General features: G+C 49.2%; 1 protein-coding gene across 1 annotated transcript in view; it reads left to right on the plus strand.

Moving 5' to 3' along the window:
• ENOX2 (ecto-NOX disulfide-thiol exchanger 2) overlaps window positions 1-13065 on the plus strand; it is a gene marked incomplete at its 3' end in the record, with an annotated part of 31506 nt that extends 18441 nt beyond the window's left edge. The window contains exons 8-12 of the mRNA XM_082004341.1: window positions 2896-3077; window positions 5084-5191; window positions 7287-7395; window positions 8907-8992; window positions 12934-13065. Of these exons, the coding sequence (XP_081860467.1) occupies window positions 2896-3077; window positions 5084-5191; window positions 7287-7395; window positions 8907-8992; window positions 12934-13065 (617 nt within the window). The remainder of the gene's footprint in view (window positions 1-2895; window positions 3078-5083; window positions 5192-7286; window positions 7396-8906; window positions 8993-12933) is intronic.
• Window positions 13066-19052: the final 5987 nt, after the last annotated feature.

The following is a 19052-nucleotide window of genomic DNA, read 5'->3' on the forward strand; positions in this document are numbered from 1 at the left end:
AAGCTCCCTGCCGTGTGTGCGGGTAACCGCACGGGCGCAGCGGTGCGCAGCTGAGGTCATCTGCACAGCCGCTCTGCAGAGCGCCTTGCTTTTGCAGCTGCACCGCCGTCCACCTGAGCTGTGCCGTTTCAGTGCAGCACCGATGTCTGCCCAGCGCTGGAGACATGTTTACACAGCATCAGATCCCCGTCCCAGGATCTCAGTGGTACTCTGGGCAGCTGCTGGGCCAACGGCAGCGCTTGGGGAGGGAGCAGCAAGGGTGTGCGGTGGTAGACGTAGTTGTTGTCGTAGTGCGGGACTGTGCGGTCAGCTGGGTGCTCCTGTATCGTGCAGCTTGAAATGCCCTTGGCTGGGACTAATGTGAGAACTGCACTGTTCAAATAGTCCTTTGTCTGCAGGAAATAAAAGATGAATAGTCCAGAAATGCGTTGAAGGACTTTCCTGAGTATTGAGGTTACAAAGTCAAATATTCACCTTAGGACATGGCATCATGAAGGTTGTATGGGAAATCTGATGTTCCAGTGTTGTGACAACAAGATAGCAAATCTCAATGCCAACTCATTATACAAGGGGAGAAAGAAAAGTGGAGCCATACTAATTTTACTGGTTCACACAAATACTCGTGTAGCCATATACTTACAAGCATTCAAACATGGCCCCCGGCAGCCTGTCCGGTAGTCAGGCAGCAGGACGTGTCTCCAGATGGTCTGTCCAGCATGCAGGCACCAGGATGCTTGTGTGCTGTCGGTCTGTCTGTGATTCCTTCGGGTGTCATGGAAGGACAGGGGCCACTGGCTGTTGAGTCCTTCTAATGCCGTCTGGTCCTTTCTAGGTTGGTGAGCCTCTGCTGGTTTGGGGTCTGCCTTGCTGTACCGGTTCTGCCTCTCCTTTCTGTCCCTCTCTGTGAATGCACACAGATTTATTCACTGTCCCCTCCTTATCTGGCTGTTGTATGGTTTCTGTCCTGTTCTCTCTCTCTCTCTTTTCCTGCTATCATTTCTTAAAAGGCTCGAATCCGGTCTCTAGGGCATCAGTGGACAGCCCTAGATGTGACGCTGGTAATGCACTGCTCGGGACCATGCCGTCCTTCTGGGGTGACACAGGCTGGCAAAGCTGTGTGCCGCAGTTGGTGAACTCTTCCAGAGCTGCTTCCAACTGTTGTTTCTCAAGTCATTACTGCTGTTGTTTCTCACATGCTGCCAGTGGAGTTAGAAAAGTCTTTGGTCAAGGTTGCTTCCAGTTTATTCTCTTTGGATGATAATCTGGGATGAGCCTGCCATAACAACCTTTCTGTTCAAGCTGAAATAACATTTTAATGCCTCCAAAGCATTTTCCAGGTGCCCTCTTGCCACCAACCCCTGACCCCATCTAAGCAGAATTTTTCTATGGTCTGTTTTACCGGACTCTAAATGCTCGGACTTGCTCATCGTGTTTTGCTTAGATCATCTGAAGAGAAGTAGCCAGGTCCTTACATTTGTCCTAAGCAATGTAATTTGTCCCTAAGCTGTCGTCTGCCTCAGAAAACTATGAAAGGCCCATCTCTCCAAACGTTTCTGCTAAAAACATCTATTCTTTTCTTCCTTCTGAATTTCCTTTCCTGAAATAAGCAGGAGGACACCTGCCCTTTCAGACACCTCCACTGTTTCAAAAGATGCCTTGCTGAGACACCTGCACTCTCTCAGAAACACTGCAGCTTTTTCCTGCTGTTACTGAGTGTTTCACTGGCAAATAGGCTCAAATCTTGTTGACCGCATGAGTGTTTCAGTGATGTTCAAGTACCTTTCCCAGCACCATGGGCTATGGTAGGGAGACTATACCTTTTCTTGCCAAACAGTGGCCCTGCCTCCCCCTCACTGTTCCTAACCTCGCCAGTGCGCTGTACAGGCATGTTCGCACCTCTATCTCTTTCAGCTGTAGCAGAAGCTTTGAGAATCTCCTTGCCTGGCCCTGTTCTATGTGGCCAGATGCCGAATGGGAGCAAAGACCAGACCTGACAACAAAGTGACCAGGCAAAATCTGTCAGTTCATTCATAGCGGCTCACCCTGGAAGCTGCCTTTTTCTGTCCAGATCCATTTTTAGGGAGTTAATTCATTTCCACCTTGGTTTTCCGATACAATCTACTGAATATTGCCCGCTGTCCTTTGTTTTGAAATGTGTGGCTGCACAGAGTGGGGTCCAACACATTCACTGGCTGGGAGAATGAGTGGGGGCAGTTACATAAAACCCACCCCAAACCCACCCTCTTCCCATGCAGCATTTCTTGTCTCTTTTCCCTGCCTTCAGAGTACAGTGTGTGAGTCCCAGGCAAGCGTGCCTCCGCATGCTCTGCCCATGGCCCAAGTACCAGCGGTTAACAGCAAGGCTGTGGGACGTCAGGCTATGCCCCCCACATCATGGATATGTTTTGAAACCTGCTGAAGCTCTCTTCGCAGCCATAATGTTAGATGATCCTATTCCTGACTTTTATCAAGCCCTTTGTGGACGCCAGGCTGATGCAGGTGTTTCATCCCATGGCTTGATGGAGACATTCTTCTGGCTGAAGGTTCCAGTGGAGCCTGTCCCAGAGTCCTTCAGCTTTGCTGGCTGGGAAACCTGCTTCCTTGCCAGCATGGTTGCTTCACCCCAATATGTTCTTTTGTTGCCTTTTTTTTTTTTTTTCCCCTTCTCCTTCCAACTTAAATACTTCATTCACTACTGAGAGGTGCTCTTTCTCCAGAGGAGCTTGTTTTCTAAGGAGGTATCGCAAACAGTGGTTGGGAGAAATTAATTTTGGTACTCTTGATTTGTAACTGGGTGCTGGAAGCTACAGAGCCACTGTGCACTGGGGGAGAGCACCCAGGGACTTCTTGCTCCCAGTTCTTTGGCTTGTGATACCTGTCTGCCTTGTTCTCCAGCACTGGTATCGCAGGTGGAAGCCCTAAAAGAAGAAAACGACAGCCTGCGCTGGCAGCTGGACGCCTACCGGAACGAGGTGGAACTGCTGAAGCAGGAGCAAGGCAAAGCAAGCAGGGATGAAGACACAACCAAGGAGCAGCAGATGAAGCTTCTCCAGCAGGCTCTGCAGGGGATGCAGAAGGTGGGCCCAGCCTTTTCTATAGCTATGGCCTTGCTGCAAAGGGGCTGTGATATGGAGCCGAAACACAAGCAAAACCATTTTGTTTTTCAATGGGATCAAAAGTGGTGAGTGGGAGCAACTTTCTGTCATTTCCAGTGTTGCCAAAAAGCTCCCAGACAACCAAATATTCAAAGCAGCGATTGTGTATGAACTGATAAGTCACATGGAAACAATCCATAGTTTATGAATTCCTTGCGTGCTCTTTGCTTGACCACACTGTGACTTCTGAAGTACTGAGTCTGTGCTTACCCACTCTGTAACCCTGTGAGATCCTGGTTACCAGCATGAGCCAGAAAGCGGGAAAACCCAGGCTTGCTTTGACACCTTTTCTGAACTTTACTGGGCTTTCATTCTCACAGAAACGCGTAGGGCTTGTCTTGTCCTTTGGGATTTCCCTGGGCTGAATCTCGAGTGGTTTGGGTCCTTGTAAACTTTAACAGTAGTCCTTGGGATATTAAACCAGACTGACAGCCACGCACATAGAGCATATAATAGTTCAGGTAAGCACTTTGTTAGCATAAGAACCTGCAGCCATGCTATGAAGGCCATGGTTGCTCTCCGGATGAACCTGACATATGAACTGACAGCATTGGTGTTTGTGACGTTGGAGCTGGCAGGAAAAGCCTTCTGTAGTCGCCGTCAGCCTTCAGTGTGGGAGGAAATGGCAGGAATTGGAGGACATAACAGATTTCCCTTTTTGCAGGTGTCAGGCAGGTCAAGTTTCTCTTTACACCACTACCAGGATGAGTGGTGCTGGGAGAATACTCTGGAGGAACTGCCTTAATGAACAAAGATGCTGTTTGTTAATGAATAATGAATCTCTTTTATCTTTTTTTTTTCCTTCTAGTTGAGGGAGAAAAATATTAAAGTAAACTACTGATCAGGGATGTTTCAAGCATGGAAGAAAACATTCACTGAAAAATAGATATACATTTACTGAAAAATATATATATATTTATGTATCCTGATTTGACTTAAGAAAGCTGCTAGGCTAGTGCCTTTGCCATATTAGCGTTTAACGGTCACTCCTGGTGACGTGATCTTGCCTATTGCTGGGAGGCCCAGTGCTGTTAGCAGTTTGAGCAGTTTTCTTCTGGCTCTCATGGGAGATGAATCACAGTTTTCCTCTGCTGCCTGTGTTGGTTTGTTCAGGTAGGTTTTTCCTACTCATCTGCTTTCCCTATGGACACATTCAAGAGCACAAATTTGCTCTGGAACCAGACTGTTATATCCACAACCACAGCTTTGGTTCTCCTTGGTAGACACCAAGTTGGGCTTGAGAATTTCTTTCTGCTCACCTCTGAGACGTGGGTTGTGATTCACTACCCAACCTTTCTCCTGAGCTTTGCTAGTCAAGGGAGTGCACAGCTTGCTGCGGTGCTTGCTGCCGGCACCCTGCACTGCTGAGCTGGTGCCCAGGGTGGGGAGCAGTCATCATATTTTTCTGCAATGTGGAATTGTGCAAATAGTGCAAACCTCCTTATCTAGTAGCTATTTCAGAGTATCTTCTTAAATCGCAAGACAACTCTGTATTAACGTGGGGCTAGAGGTCTAGGAAGACTTTAAGGTGACTTCCCCAGGTTGCTTGTTTCTGTGCTGCTCTTTCCCATGTGCTGGCTGTTTGTATGGCCATAGCGTGCGCCGGACTCGGGGAGAGGAAGAGTTAGCTTTAACATGGGTCAGGCCCACAGTCTAGTGCACAACATGTGCTTTATTTCAGGGACAGCGAAGGTTTGTTGGTGATGGAATTACTTCCCCGTGTTTACAAAGTCAAGCTTTTTTTGTAAGCTAATAGGCAAAGATGTTTCTAAGGTATATTGTAGAAAATATTTCTTCTTGTTGTATAATTAACCTTTTAGTTCTTATCTGCCTGGTCTTCATGGAAAAGCCCTTATTCGTTTTATATCCTTTAAATAGTAGGAGGTGAAAGGCAGGTGAAGAACTGAGTTTTATCTCTTCTCTTGCAGCATCTTTTGAAAGTACAAGATGAATACAAAAAGAGAGAAGCCGAGTTAGAAAAAGTGAGAGAAGACAAACTAAAAATAGAAACATTATTAGAAAACCTGAAGGAGCAGGTATGTGCCATCCCAAGTGCTTCCTTATTCTCAGTAGTAAATGTGGTCCTTGGATTTCATGGTCCGTGAAGCACAGTGAAGGACCTCTGTCCTTCAGTGCTCCTGTAGAAGATGCCTAGTCCTGGCTTAGGAGCAGTTGTCTTTGGAAGGCTAGAAAAAATTACCTGCCAAATTGGAGAATGTGTATCAGTAATGAGCTTGCTGATTGCTTCCTGTACCAGTGAGACAATCTACATAAACAACTGTATAAATAAAAGATTAACTTTCATTTTATAGTATACAGTGGTATTGCAGTTGAAATGTGGTTTTTTGCAACCTGAGCTTTAAAAGATAGGAAAAAGGACTCTCAATAATCAAACATTGATTTTTAGATTTGCATTTTAGGGATGTGTTTTGATCTGACCTCCATAAAACACTGTTGAATTGAAAGCTTTTGTCAGTGTTATAATATGCTTGCTGGATTTATTCTAAACATGAATACATACTGTTTCTTCTCAGGTGTGATCCATGCTGTCTTTTGCTTGTGGACCCATGCATGAATCTAAATGTGCTTGGTCCTCTCCTCTATAGCGCAGACACAATTATACAGCATAGACAGGAAACATTACACAGCACTTCTCATTGAGGACCACAGAGCCAAATGCTAAGTCTTGTCTCAGATTTTCAATCTTCAGCCCCACCTCTTTGTGCCATGAGCTCGGGAAGATAATAAATGTCTTTCTAGTAACTACAAATGGCTTTGTATCCCAGTAATCTTCAGTGCAGGAGTTTCAGTGCCTGAAATCAAAGAACAGAAATAACAGACTGTCATCAGTAATCTTTCCTTTTCTTTACCTATGTATAGCAAAGCATAGCAGATGAAGAGGACAAGGAAAGAGATGCAATTGATTGTCAAGGGAATGTAAGTCTAAGTTTCTTTTCTGCTACTTCAGAATATCTTACTGAGGGAAGTAATGACACCTCTTTGTAAAATGAGCAATTTTTTAAAGTTTGGTTGGTTTGTACCGCGCTTACACGCTTCTCTACAGACTGTCTTTATGTACAAATTAAAATCATCAAGTTATCCATTCCTAGCAGCTTCTGGCTGGAAGAACAGCAGGTATTTGCAACACTGTGGTGTAGAAATGCATTTTGGTGTGCAAGGTAATTTCTTGCACTGTTATTTCAACTAGCCTTCAAAAATACCTGTTGGATCTTGGAGGGAAAGCAGTCCGTGTGTTTCCAGTGTAACACTACCGGCTGAACTGCAGTCTCTGTGTCAGCCTGAAGCTAGCTCCATTTCCACAGTGCAGACTTTTACTTTCTCCTGTAGAAGCAAATTATAGCCTGCTTAGGCCAGGACTGCACAGTTTCAGTCCTGTGTTGCTGAGAATTGCACTGGTGTAAGAACCTAAGCAAACCGCAGGGACCGTTTAATTTTATCATTGGCCCAGGTCCAGTCCATTTTGCTGGTGACTGGAGGCAATTTCCAATTATAGCTTTAGCGCTCTCAGACCACTGGAATTCCCCATAAAACTTAGGAATAAAAGTCCTGCTTTTAGTGCACCCACAAAGTCTTTGCATCACTGGCAGTCTTAAGTTTATTTTGGGGACGGTAAGTTATGCAAAATTCTGTTTTAATTCAGTACCACAAACTCAAAGTCAAGGACAGTCTGATCCTAAACCCTTTGCAGCCATTGGACACTTGGTTAATCATATTGCCTCAGTTTAGGCATCTGAAAAATAAACATCTGCCTCTGCCTTAGTCACTGCAAGGCTTTCTTTCTAGTCTGTTTTTGCTTTTATTATTTAAAATAAGGCCCTTCTACAGCAGTCATCATACCAGTGAACAGGGCTGATAAAGTGTGTGTTGTGGCATCTTACTTCCCGGGCTTTTAATCTAACTTGAAAATTCAGACACAGCAGCATGAACATAGCTGTGCTTTACTGGAAGCGTTTTGCAAAACAAACAGTAGATGCAGCAATGTGATGAATGCAGTGACTCACAGAAACAGGAAAACATAAATACAGGCTCCGTCGAGTCTGAGCGAGCTGCTGCTGTACGAGTGCCTGCTGTGCTGCTGGAGCGTGAACGGGCGCTGTGGTTTTCTTGCAGGAGAGCAGCACATCCAGAGTTTGTGCGTGCAGCCAGGAGAAGGAATGTCCCGTTGAGAAGACATTGAACAATAGTCCTGTGAAATCTGAACGAGAAGTTCTGTTAGTCGGTAAGTTGTTGTGGGCTTGGTGACGATGCTGGAGACCTGAACTGAGTGGGACTTACTTCAGGGTGGCCTTGCAGCTCCCTCTGGCCACCTCTTGTTCCTTTGGTGATGCCAATGGAGGTGGGAGTCCTGGAACCAAGGAAAGCCTCGCGCTTTGGTGGGGTCAGGGTTTTACCTTGTGCACTGCTCGTGTGGAGATCTTGTGCCGTGCACCTTTCGATCAAAACCACACACGTGTAAAGGGGGCTTGTGGGTAGTGACGGTCCAGGTCAGCACATACTGGAGTGCAAATTGCTCTTCTGGGAGGCATCACTGAAGGTAGTAAGGTTCAGAGGAGGGTCTGTCTTAATTTGTTAGAGCCTAATCCAGGATGTTAAGCAGTGTCACAAGCTCTAAGACTTTAATCAGCTTGAGCACTGCAGCACCTAACGGTGTAAATGCAATTGTGGACCCACACAGCACACCATTAGGTCAGGCGTGGTGTGCCATGGACCCTGAGCAGATAAGCTCTTCTAGCTTTAGAAGCTGTAGCCAGAGAGGAAGGAAGAGTGGAGAAAGGTGGCAGGGAGAGAAGGCTGGGCTCAATGGGATGAGAAATGTTGCCAGCATGTTCGAGTGATGCTCTCAAAGGGATTGGTGACCTCTGATTTACAGTGCAGGTGTATCTGCTGCCCTTTCTATTTCCTTTGCCCTTGCCTATTCCTAGTAATATTGAAAATAACCTAACATGGTATGCTGTGACTTTTCAGCCCAAAGCACTGGGTAGTTGGGGATTTTCTGGAGCATTGAAAAGGAGGAACAGAAGTCCTTGTCTTGATGGAACAAGGCATTTTCTTTAGTTCATTGTCACTCCTTAGCCATCCCTTTACATCTGATTTGAGAATAACAATAAATCACTTATTGTTATCCAGATGGATCTGTTTGTGCCACATCACGGGCTGGTTTCTGCATTGAGAGGGAAGGGACTTTGGGGAAAACCAAAGGCACAGTCTTTTTCTGCAGGTGGTGGTCAGAAACACAAGTCAGTCTTTTTGATATACAGTCCTGGCCATGAGCTGAAAAGGAGTCTCTTCATGAGAGGGTGCAAACCTGGATTGCTCTATTTAACAGAGTGCTGCAAAGCTGTTGGGATGGAGGACACATGCCACTGCTGCTGTCTTCATTTGCCTTCTGTCTTTTCCTGCTCATTGTCCTTTGCTGGTACAGCCAGAGGAGAGCTCTGCTTTCCCTCTACTTGGGTCTTGCATCCCCACATGTATGATGATCTCAGCGTGGTTCATCACTGGGCACAGTACTCGGCCGGGAGTGAGCGTGATGAGGACTGTTTTAAGTCCTAACCAGCTGCATTGGCTGGCTGTTGTTTCCTTTGCAGTCTATGGGCCAAACCTCACTGTACGTAAAACCAAAAATGCCCAATGAGGTCCCTCTGTGCTGTGCCAGTAGTAAGAGAGAGCTGGTGTTCTCAGCTGACTCTTGTCTCATGAAAATGATGTTTGTGATGTTCCTTTCCCCAGGAATAATTTCAACGTTTCTTCACGTGCACCCGTTTGGAGCAAGCATAGAGTACATCTGTTCCTACCTGCAGCGTCTGGACAGCAAAGTAGGTGTACCAGTACGTCCAGTGCCCTGAGCCAGCCTGGGCCGTGTGTTTGTGCCCTGAGTGTGTTCAGTCTGTGTGGCTGATAAAGAGCTTCACTCCCTGTCTGGGAACAGTGCGGGGCTCGGACAGTAAGAGCTGGTGCGTATTAACTGGAATAATTTACTGGGAGAGGACAGGGGAAGGGGCGAACTTTCTTAGCATCGCAGAAGGGTTTGGGTTGGGAGGCACCTTTAAAGATCATCTCTCGCTCACCCCCCTGCCATGGGCGGGTGCAGCTCTCCCCAGTGATCTGGGTTGCTCAAAGCTACCCAGCTTCTGGGCTAGTCCTTACACAGCTTAGTGTTAACCGAAATGCAGAGTTGAAGGTGATGTTCTCACTGCAGGTGTTCGTGTGTAATCCTGCTCGTATTTCAAGAAGGTCCTTTGCTGGTAGCTGTATTTTGCAGCAGTGAACTCCATCTTTAAAATCTCCATCTAAACTGTATTTTTGTTTATTCCGTTTAAATTAGCTGCCTTTGTTTCCCTTATCCTTATGACTTCTAAAGAAAAGAGCAAACAAACTGCCTCTTGCATGCTGTTTATTATCTAATAACATCTGCCATGCCACTGTTTGTATATATTCTTTCTAAACTGAACAGTCATATTGTTTTTGTGTCTCTGAGCAAAGTTTTTCCACGTCTCTAATCTTGTAGTCCTTCACTGAGCCTTTTCTGTCTCCGTTTTGGTACTGTCAATGAAGTCATTTTTAGGAGGGTGCTGCTCAAGGCCCTTTAACTACAAAAGCATAAGCACTGAATGACAGTCCCTGGGTGCAGGGCTCGAGAAGGGCAATAACCAGAGCAGCGCTCACGCGTTTTCCGTGGCACGAGAAGCAGCTGCTCTTTCCTGCGGTATTTCTGTGTATCGCTGGCTTTGGAGTAAACGGGGAGGGACTTCAAAGGCTTCTGAAGGTTCAAGGAAATTACATCTTGCTCCTCTACTCTACCGTTCTTCGGTTGTCTTCCTTAAAGTGCCCCAGGAACAGGAGACTTACCAGCATGGGAATCCTCTCTTGTGATTGGAACTTTTTTCAGCTGCTTTTGTTTATAACTTACTGTTTAATTTTCCCTGTTCTAAAAGCACGGCTCTGGCCTGTGTTTTCCAGGCTCACTCCAGCCCTTTAAAGACATATCTAATAATTTATCTTCTCATTCTAGTTCTGAATTTGTCTGAGGCGAACAGTTGCCTTTTTATTTTGCTTTGGAGCTCCTAAAGAAATGCCATCATATCATTCATCTGACTTCTGGCACTTCTTCTTTGGGCTCTACAGTGTAGGAAGGGGCTACTGGAAGTTCCTACAACAAGCTTAGCAGAAAAGCCCTGCGAAAAGTGCATCCTTTAACCTCTGCGATGGCATCAGTCTTTTTTTATTGTTCGCTGGCACTCGGGCAAACACAATCAGCCTGCTGACTTGCACAGGTCTTGTGCCTGGTCTCTTGAGAGGAGACCTTCCCACTTGCTCTTCAGGTTACATCTTCTGTCTCCCTCGTGATTATTGCAGGAGCTAGGTGTTATTGGGGGTGTTACTTCTAACGTCTAGCAGATCTTTGGGCTTGTGGTGGGGTAGGAGTAGGGGGGAGCACTTGAGAGCAGAACCTGGTTTCTTGAAGCTGCCAGCAGGAAAGGAAGAGGAATATCTTTCCCCTGTTCCCGCCCATCAGTCTCACCAAGAAGGCCAGCAGGTCAGCAGCCAGTGCAGACATTAAGATCGAGGGTGGCTTGAAGCCATGAAACAGTCCTTGCAGAAACTCTCTGTAGCACGGTGAGCATCGCAGGTGCTGGGCCGCATAGATGGTGCTCCTCCTGAGGTGTCTGCTCTGTTTCATGTCTTAGGTTGGACCTCTGCCTCACCAAACCCATTGCCAGCCTGAGCTCGTGCTGTTTCTGTCTCTCTCAAAACTCGGGCTGTTGTGATCAGGCAGAAACAGCATGATGACAAAAGCGCATCCACCGAATGCAAATCTGTCTTGCAGAGCAGGTGCTTTTGATCTTTATCACATGTTGGGCATGTTTTGAAAACTGTGGACCTGCAATAACTGCCAAAGGGCTTTCAGAGGAATGCACTTGCATGCTCAGGAAGGCTTAAAAGCAAACATACTTTCTGTGTACATTGTCTTCCTAGTGGTAAGCGGTACCCTGCACTCTTGGAAGTGAAAAATCTTTTCTCCCTGAGTGCTAGCTGAAAACTGTAATTCATGCTGGCATACGCAGAAAATAAGTGAATCAAAAGAACAATGTTAACACCTCCTTGAGAAGGTCAGAGTTGAACGTGAGTTTGGCAGGATGGTAGGAGGAAATGACTCAAGATTATCTCCTGGAAAATCCAGTTATGCGTTGTAGTAGAGACCATGAAGTGGGATCAGGCTTGACATTACAGAACAGTCGAACTGAATCCGCTGTGGCAGGGTTGAAAATTGAAGCATCAGCAGGAGGAAGCACCACCAAGGTGCACGGTCGATATGCGCTCAGCTTGAAAGCACAGCCCCTGGAAACTCACGGGGCTGCAGCTACAGAGCTACAAACTCTGCATAAAGGGAGTTAAAAATAGAGACAGTGACTATGGTAGATCAACAGAATGTGTACAAAGGATGTCCCCTTGCACGGCACTGTTGGAAAATATCCATGTTTTTATCCAAAAACACATCCTAATGCTCTGCCTAACCCGCAGGTGGATGAGGTTATTGTGCAGAGATAGCTCTGAATGTGTGTCAGAGCAGTCCCAGATACACAGCAGAAGCAATCTTGAATTCTTGTGAATATAACAAATACGGCTTTACATTTTCTGCTGCCATAAGAAAACCATTGCAGGCAATTGAATATAAGGTGGACGCAGCCTTTGCACTCTTTATATGTCCTGAAACTGTTAACGTGCAAGTTTTTTCACTCGCTGAACTTTAATTGTATCTAGTAAGTGCCTGAGCAGTCAAATTTACGGGCCTGCCCGCCTGTGTGTGATTAACTTTTGATGCACATTATATAGCTGGTGTGTGACGGGGTAAAGATGCTGGCAGGTATGTGCACTGCTTCAGCTCCCTGAAAACACCACGGAGGCTTCGGTTTCAGCTCTTACAGGGCACAGTGTTGAGAAAACACGTAACTTTGCCAGTGGTTTTAGAAGTAAGATTCAGCTGTATGAGAAAACCACGTAACACGTTTTGCTTCCTACCACTCGCTGTGTTAAAAAAGCTTAGAAAGCTACCACAGAGTGCTCCCTGAGGAAAGGTGCCAGCAGGGTGACATCCCTGGGGCCGCGCCAGCGCTCTGGTCTGGTTGGGGCTGGAAGAGGGCGACTCATTCCCCACCGTGGGTGACTCTGAAACAGGACCCTGGCTTGGCGAGCCTTTGGTCTGACCCGCCCTAGCAGGTCTGCCCACCTTAATATGTTTAGATTTCTTTTCTGCAGCGGTGTAACCTCCAGATCTTGTCTCTTAGCTCTGTTTGAGCGACTCCGGTGCTGTTAGGGACGTGGTAGCTGCACTGTAGATGAATGCTTGTGACTCTTCAGGATGTGAATATAAATTCCCTGTGCCTCTGACTTCGGTACCCAGTAACCGACAGCTCTATTCCTGCAGCAGAAGTAAAAGTACTCACTGTTCAGTTACTTAAATGCTTGGGAGTTTTTAGTCCATTATCTTGCATTTCACAGTGGAAAAAGTTAGGACAGTCCTTGTTCCCTTATTTCTAGCGTTCATTATATCTGCAGCCATCTCACCCTGGAGTAGCACAACTCCATGCTGTCCTAAGATCACCACCACGAGTATTTGGATGGGACGTGTAGGGAAAGCCTAGGTGTACTTTAGCAATTAAATGTGTTTGAGCTTGAATATCTCCAGTCATTACAGGGCTTCCGCAATCAAAAGCGTCTCCATTCTTAGTGACATTTTTTGCTTCTGTTTTCACAGATTTGCACCACAGAAGTGGAAGTTCTTATGACTCGACTCCAGAACACATTCAGGCAGGAGCTGAGTGGGGTTGGGGCCAGCCTGGAGAAAAGGTGGAAGTTTTGTGGCTTTGATGGATTGAAAATGACTTGAGCTTCGGCTTAACCAACATAACACTGAAAACAGCAGCAGGATATGTACATCAAGAAAACCTGGGATGCCTTTTACCTCTGTTCATGATGATTACCTTGCACGCATCACGGACTCGGGTGGGATAATATGTAAGTCCAGAGCAGCACTGGAAGAAACTTCAAGTTCTGTATCTTTTCTGATCAGTTATTTGTTAACGGGCAAGTGCTGTTCAATATATTTTGTGAAAAATGTTCATGTCTGATATTTTTAAGCACAGTGTGTTGACTATATGTTTTGCCAGTGTTGTATGTGTTCTGTGTTCCCAAATCTCTCATCCTGTTTACTGGTAGGAACAGTCATAGACTGTCTTCTAAAGCAACAACAAAGAGGCATTTTCTGGTTTCTAGAACTACCAAAAGGAAAAAAAAAAAAAAAGGGACATTTTTTTAGACATTTCTGTGATTAAAAACTGGGTAGACATTTCTGTGATTAAAAACTGGGGTATGTTTAAACAGAAGAAGATTTAGATGGCTCAGAGTTCTCTGAGCTGAACAAGTGGTTCTTTTTCATGCTATTTTCTCTACTAGTCATTTAACAGTTAAGCTAAGATGAAGGCAATGTCACTGCCAAGTGCGATTCTGGCAGTGCCACGGGTGGTCTGTGCAATTGCAGAGTCAGTCTGTAAATAATTTTTTACATGGGAAGGGTATTTAATTTTCTATTGGTCTGGGTGGAGCCAAGAGCCTACATCAAGAGCTCTCTTAATAATGGCTTATCAACAAATTTCTCCACCCACTTTGCTTTGGAGACCGAGCTTCTGGAGGTGCTGCAAGCAGCACAGGCTTTTCTCCTCCTGGATCTTCCCAAAGGCTGTTCCTTGTGTCCTTGGTAAATGCCAGGCTCCCCCCCAGCCCTCTGCAGAAGGTTAGTTAGATGTCGGGTGAAATGCCTCAGCCCATTGATCCAGCCTGTCCAGATCCTGCTGTGGAGCCTTTCTACCCTCAAGCATATCAACGCTCCCGCCCAACTCCGTGTCATCGGCAAACTTACCAAGGGTGCACTCGATCCCTTGTCCAGGTCGTGGATGAAGATATTAAACAGAATTGTCCTCAATACTGAGCCCTGGGAACACATCTTGTGACCGGCTGCCAACTGCATCCCCAAGCTCTAGACAGTCGGAAACACTAACACACAGGGCTACCCCACTGCCTCTGCCTCCTTGCCTGCCCCTTCTGAAGAGTTTATAGCCACCCACTGCAACACTCCCGCTGTGAGAGTCAGCCCACCAGGTTTCCAGACTACAACTCTATCATAGTTTTCCTGCTGCACAGCGGCTTCCAGCTCTTCCTATCTGGTGCCCGGGCTGTGTGCAGTGGTGTAGATGCATTTCAGTTGGGCTGTTGATCCCGCCACCTTTTTTTGGGGAGAAGCCCTAATTCCTATGTGATGGTTCTCAGGCACTTCTGTGGTTTCCAACACATCAACCATCCTTGCGTCCTTGCTGCCGCGTGGATCTTCATCCCCTAGCCCCGCTGAGATGGCGGAGGTGCTGTGCGCATTAGTATAGGGACATTTCAGATGTGCTCTACTGTACTCAGCATGTTGTGGAGCAGATGGAAGGACCTCGCTAGCACACCGTCCCTCAAACATTGGCGTGTTGCCCCCAAGTTTATCTCTAGCCCCGTTTTATCCCCTTCCCACTTCAAATCTAGTTTAAAGCCTTTTCAATGAGCTCTTCTAACTCCTGTGCAAAGATCCTTTTCCCCCTTTGAGACAGGTGTCTGCTGCTAGCAGGCCTGGTGTCATGTAGACCAACCCATGATCAAAAAACCCCAAAATTCTGCTGCTGACACCAGGCTCGGAGCCGGGTATTGATCTGCTGGCTCTTCCTGTTTCTTCCTCCATCGTTCCCTGCAACTAAGAAGGGTAGAGGAGAGCACTGCTTGTGCTCCTCACCCATTAACCCGTCGTCCCAAGGCCCTGGAGTCTATCTTGATTGCCCTTGGACTGTTTACTGCAACTTCATTGCTGCCTACCTGAAAAATCAATAATGGATAACAATCGGAGGGCCGTACCAAGGTAGGAAGTTTTCTCTTCACGTCTTTAACCTGAGTCCCAGGGAGGCACCAGACTTCCCTAAGGAGTGTGTCCGGTCTGCATGTTGAGCCTTTTGCTCCCCTCAGGAGAGAATCTCCGATGACAGTGACCCGTCTTTCTTTCTTTATGGAAGCGGTTTAGGGGCCGGTCATAGGCCAACTTTACCTTGGCAATGCCTCCAGGCTAGATGAACCGGCATCCTCGTCTTTGTTGGTTCCACTTGCAGAGCCTCGGACCTGTGATGCCAGGGCACCTGGAAGGTGGGGTGGTCGTGGAGGAGACGCGCCTGCTGCGCCGGGCGGGAGCTTGTCGCCATTGCCCGCTGTGCCTTGAGTCACCACGTTCAGCCGAGTGGAGAGAGGACAGGGTGGTCTGTGTTCAGCAGAGGCCTCTCCTCTGGCAAGTCAGGAAAGAAACTTCAGAAAACTGGCCTGTTTAAGAGCCCAGAGCGCAGGCACGGTCAGAGCACGTGGGAGTCAGGAAAGGCAAGTCCTTGACTGCAGCAGATGAGTGCGGCACGGTGGCTGGGTTTAACCTAAAATATGGAAGCTGATGTGGCAGAAGGACTGGTTATGCTCCAGAGTGTCAGCTGCAGGGTGGGAGTTGTGATTTGGACAGCAAGAGACCCATCCTGTGGGAGCTGGTGTGGCTGGGGGAGCTCCTCTGGGCTGTGGCCGAGGGAGTCTTCCGCAGTTTCATAGCAGACCAGCCCGGTTGTTCTGTGGGGCAGCGGGAGCGAGTGGAGCTGGGACCCAAGGAGCAATGGCTCTGTGCCGCAAAAGCAAGTAAGGGCCAGACGAGTCGTGGGTTCTGCTGCTTCCCCTCTCCAGGCTTTCTTTACCAAGGCCCTGCCAGAGGGTCTGCAGTTTCCCTGAAACCCTGTGTGCTCTTTGCCACCAGGAGAAATCCGTTCTGCAGATGGACTCCCTGGATGGTGAGGAGGCCAGTGGGATGCCGCTGTGGGCACCAAACCCTCTCTGTCTGCAGAGCGAGCTCCGGGAGCGGGTCCCTCTGGGAGCTGGAGCGGCTGGCGAGGGCCCCGCACACAGCTCGCTCGGGTGCGGGAACGGGTGAGAGGAACCTTTCTGTCTGGTGGGGCCGCCTGCTCTCCTTGCTGCTGACAGGGAAGGAAGCAAGCAGATGAAACCCTTCTAAAAGAATGTTCTGAGTAGTTGTGTCACTGCAGGTGAATGTTGTATTTTTAAGGAATAAAGATTTTTTTTATGGGCAAATCTTGGTCTGCTTTGTTTTTTCTCACCTAGCTTATGTTGCCTGCTACAGGAAAGGAGATGCTCCATCCCAAGTCCTCTGCCAACGTGGGGCTTCCCTGTCCTCGTAGGACATTTCAAAAGCGTTCAGAAATGCAGGGCCAGCAAGCGATCAGCAGCCAACGGCTACGAACCGCTCCCGGCTTCCTCTCCAGCCTCTTCTGATGTTTTGCTCAACAGGCAGGGAATTCAAGGTCCGTGATCTCCTTCCTCCTTCTTCAAAGCAGATGGAGTTTGTTGATTGTGGCAGTGCTTGGGGTGGATGCCTGGTGTGGCACAGCAACACCAGTTTGTACTTGGGGGGCAAGGAGGGGCAATGAGGCGATGCACAGAGAGTGGGAACTCGGCAGCCTCCACAAAGGTGCACCAGCCTGCAAAGGGTGTTCCCGTGCAATGGCTGCGCCTTTTGGAGGAAGCCACAAGCCTGGCTGTGGCCTCTCGAAAAGCAACTGCTGCAGGGAGGGAAGTAAGTCGGCTGGTGGCAACCAGCGCCTGCTGGAGCAGGAGCTGCGGCTCTCTGGGGCAGTGGCAGAGCCGGGGCCCGAATGAACAGGAGGCGTCGAGCTTAAAAGGGAGCCTGTGGATGACCCAGACCCTCCCGGAGAAAGATGCTCTGGAGATGGGATGGGATGTGCCGTGCCGTGGACATCCAAGTGCTAGCAGAACATCGTGAGGGGCTGCGGTGCCCTGGAGGGCAGGAGCCAGGAATCCCCTTGCACTCACCAGTGAGCATGTCTGAGCCTGCCGGGGTTTGAATTGCTGCGTGGAAGCTGGTGCCAGTGATCCCGCTGGGGATGGGAGGGCAAGCCCGGAGCCAAGGAAAGGGCTGCAGACGTTTCCCTTCTCCTTGGTCCTGGCAGCAGAGAAGGTCTGTCCTCACACCGCGTGCGGGCAGTCACCCTCTCCTGCGCTGCGCGCAGAGCCCCGCAGCGCGGTCGCTGGACTCTGCACCGTGTCCCCAGCTCAGCTTCTCCCCAGCGGTGGCCAAGGCGGCAGCGGGACCGGGGCAGAGCTGGAGCAGCACGGGCTCTGCCCAGGGAACGCGCTGCGGCACCCCTGTTATCACCGTGTCACAGACCAGGAGCCCGGCTGCCGTCCCCGAGGGGCGCGTGGACATGTTAACACGCAAAGGAGGTGCCAATTCTGGGTGTTAACACGCACGCCTTGCAGGTTGCTGTAGGTGCGTAAGGCTCTCTGGGGTCTGTACCCCACCACGTACAACACGTCGTACAAGACGCTAGCTGTACATCTATCCACGTGCCCTGCGAGCTCTTCCACACCGGAGCTTCGCAGGGGACCCCGCAGACCCACCGAGGGCGTGCAGGGCACCCGTGTGCCTGGCCCCAGCTGCCCGTGCCTGACCGCCCTGGCGACCTGGTCGCTGTGAAGATGCTGCGATGGAGCGGTTGAGAGGTCTGCGTGGAGAGCCGAGGCGAAAACCACCCGCTGGCCCTCACCGCCCAGCACCCAGGCAGCAGATTGCCCTCGCAGGTTTCACCTGCGGGAGGAGCCGATGCTTCGGTACGTGTCCCAGTTACGGATGGGTAAGGGTGGGGAAGCGTGGGGGCAGAGGAGACCGATTGAGCAATGATCGATACCCTGCCAAGGCACAAATGCTCTCAGCCGTGGGAAGTGCTGTCCCTTCCCGTCTAACCCTGCCCTCTCTCTCTCCACACGATGTTTCTGGCTCTCATTTCTTTTGGCAGAAAATTCACGTTCTCATCACCCCTCTCCTCCCCTCGGCCGCGCTCAGCTGCAGCATCTCCTCCCCGTCACTTCTCCCCTTCTCCTCCCGTCCGCAGGCAGGGACGGTTCTCCCACCCGCTCTGCGGGGCCGCACAGGACGCGGTGGAGACGCTGCTTTGAAAACCATCATCTTAAAGGAAGAGAAGGGAGCCCAGGCTGCCGCCGGTCGTGCTGCGAGGAGGCAACGAGGAAGGTAAACGTCAGCCCTTTGTTCCAGCTGGGAAGAGAGTAACTTTGCTGCTGAAAATGGGGGAGCAACTGCAGCTCCTTGGGAATAGGAGGGGCAGCTGAGCCGGTCTTCTCCCTTGAGATTTCCTTAAATAAGCCCTAGTCCTAAAAATAAGCAGGGAAAGTCATTGCAGAGCGGAAGTGCCATATTAATGCTCCCAACAAAAGGCATTTTATTTCTATTTTCGAGTTAGTAAGACTCCTTCTACGGCATCCCCTCTGAGGGTGGATTTGCAGTACTCTGGCTGTTGCCTCCGCTGCATATCGGCCTTTCCCTCCTTGCCGGGAGCACCGGTGCCTGCCCAGGCTGGCGCGAGCTCCGCGGCCGGCGCCTGCCCGCCGCTGCCGTACCGGGCTCCGCGGCGCATCGCCCACCTCAGGGCAGGGGCACCCCCCGAGCTGCTGCGCTGCCGTCGGCGGGTTTGAGGTCGGTGGTGGTGGTCCCCGTTTTGCTTGCTCACACGAGCGTAAATGCACGCTCGTTGCGTGAAGCAAGACCAGGGGGGTTTTGCGAGTGTGAGCGCTGCCCGGAGCTAGAGCCTCGCCTGCAGAAAGGCCATTTCCTTCAGCGTGTCTGTCGCGGGGGCCCATCTGTCCGTCCGCAGCATCCTCCTCCCGTCCTGCCGCCGGTCTCCTGCTCAGGCACCGCTTCTGCTCGTCCCTCGTTTC

This window comes from Phaethon aethereus, assembly GCF_964289735.1.
Source record: "Phaethon aethereus genome assembly, chromosome: 10".
NCBI lineage: Eukaryota > Metazoa > Chordata > Aves > Phaethontiformes > Phaethontidae > Phaethon > Phaethon aethereus.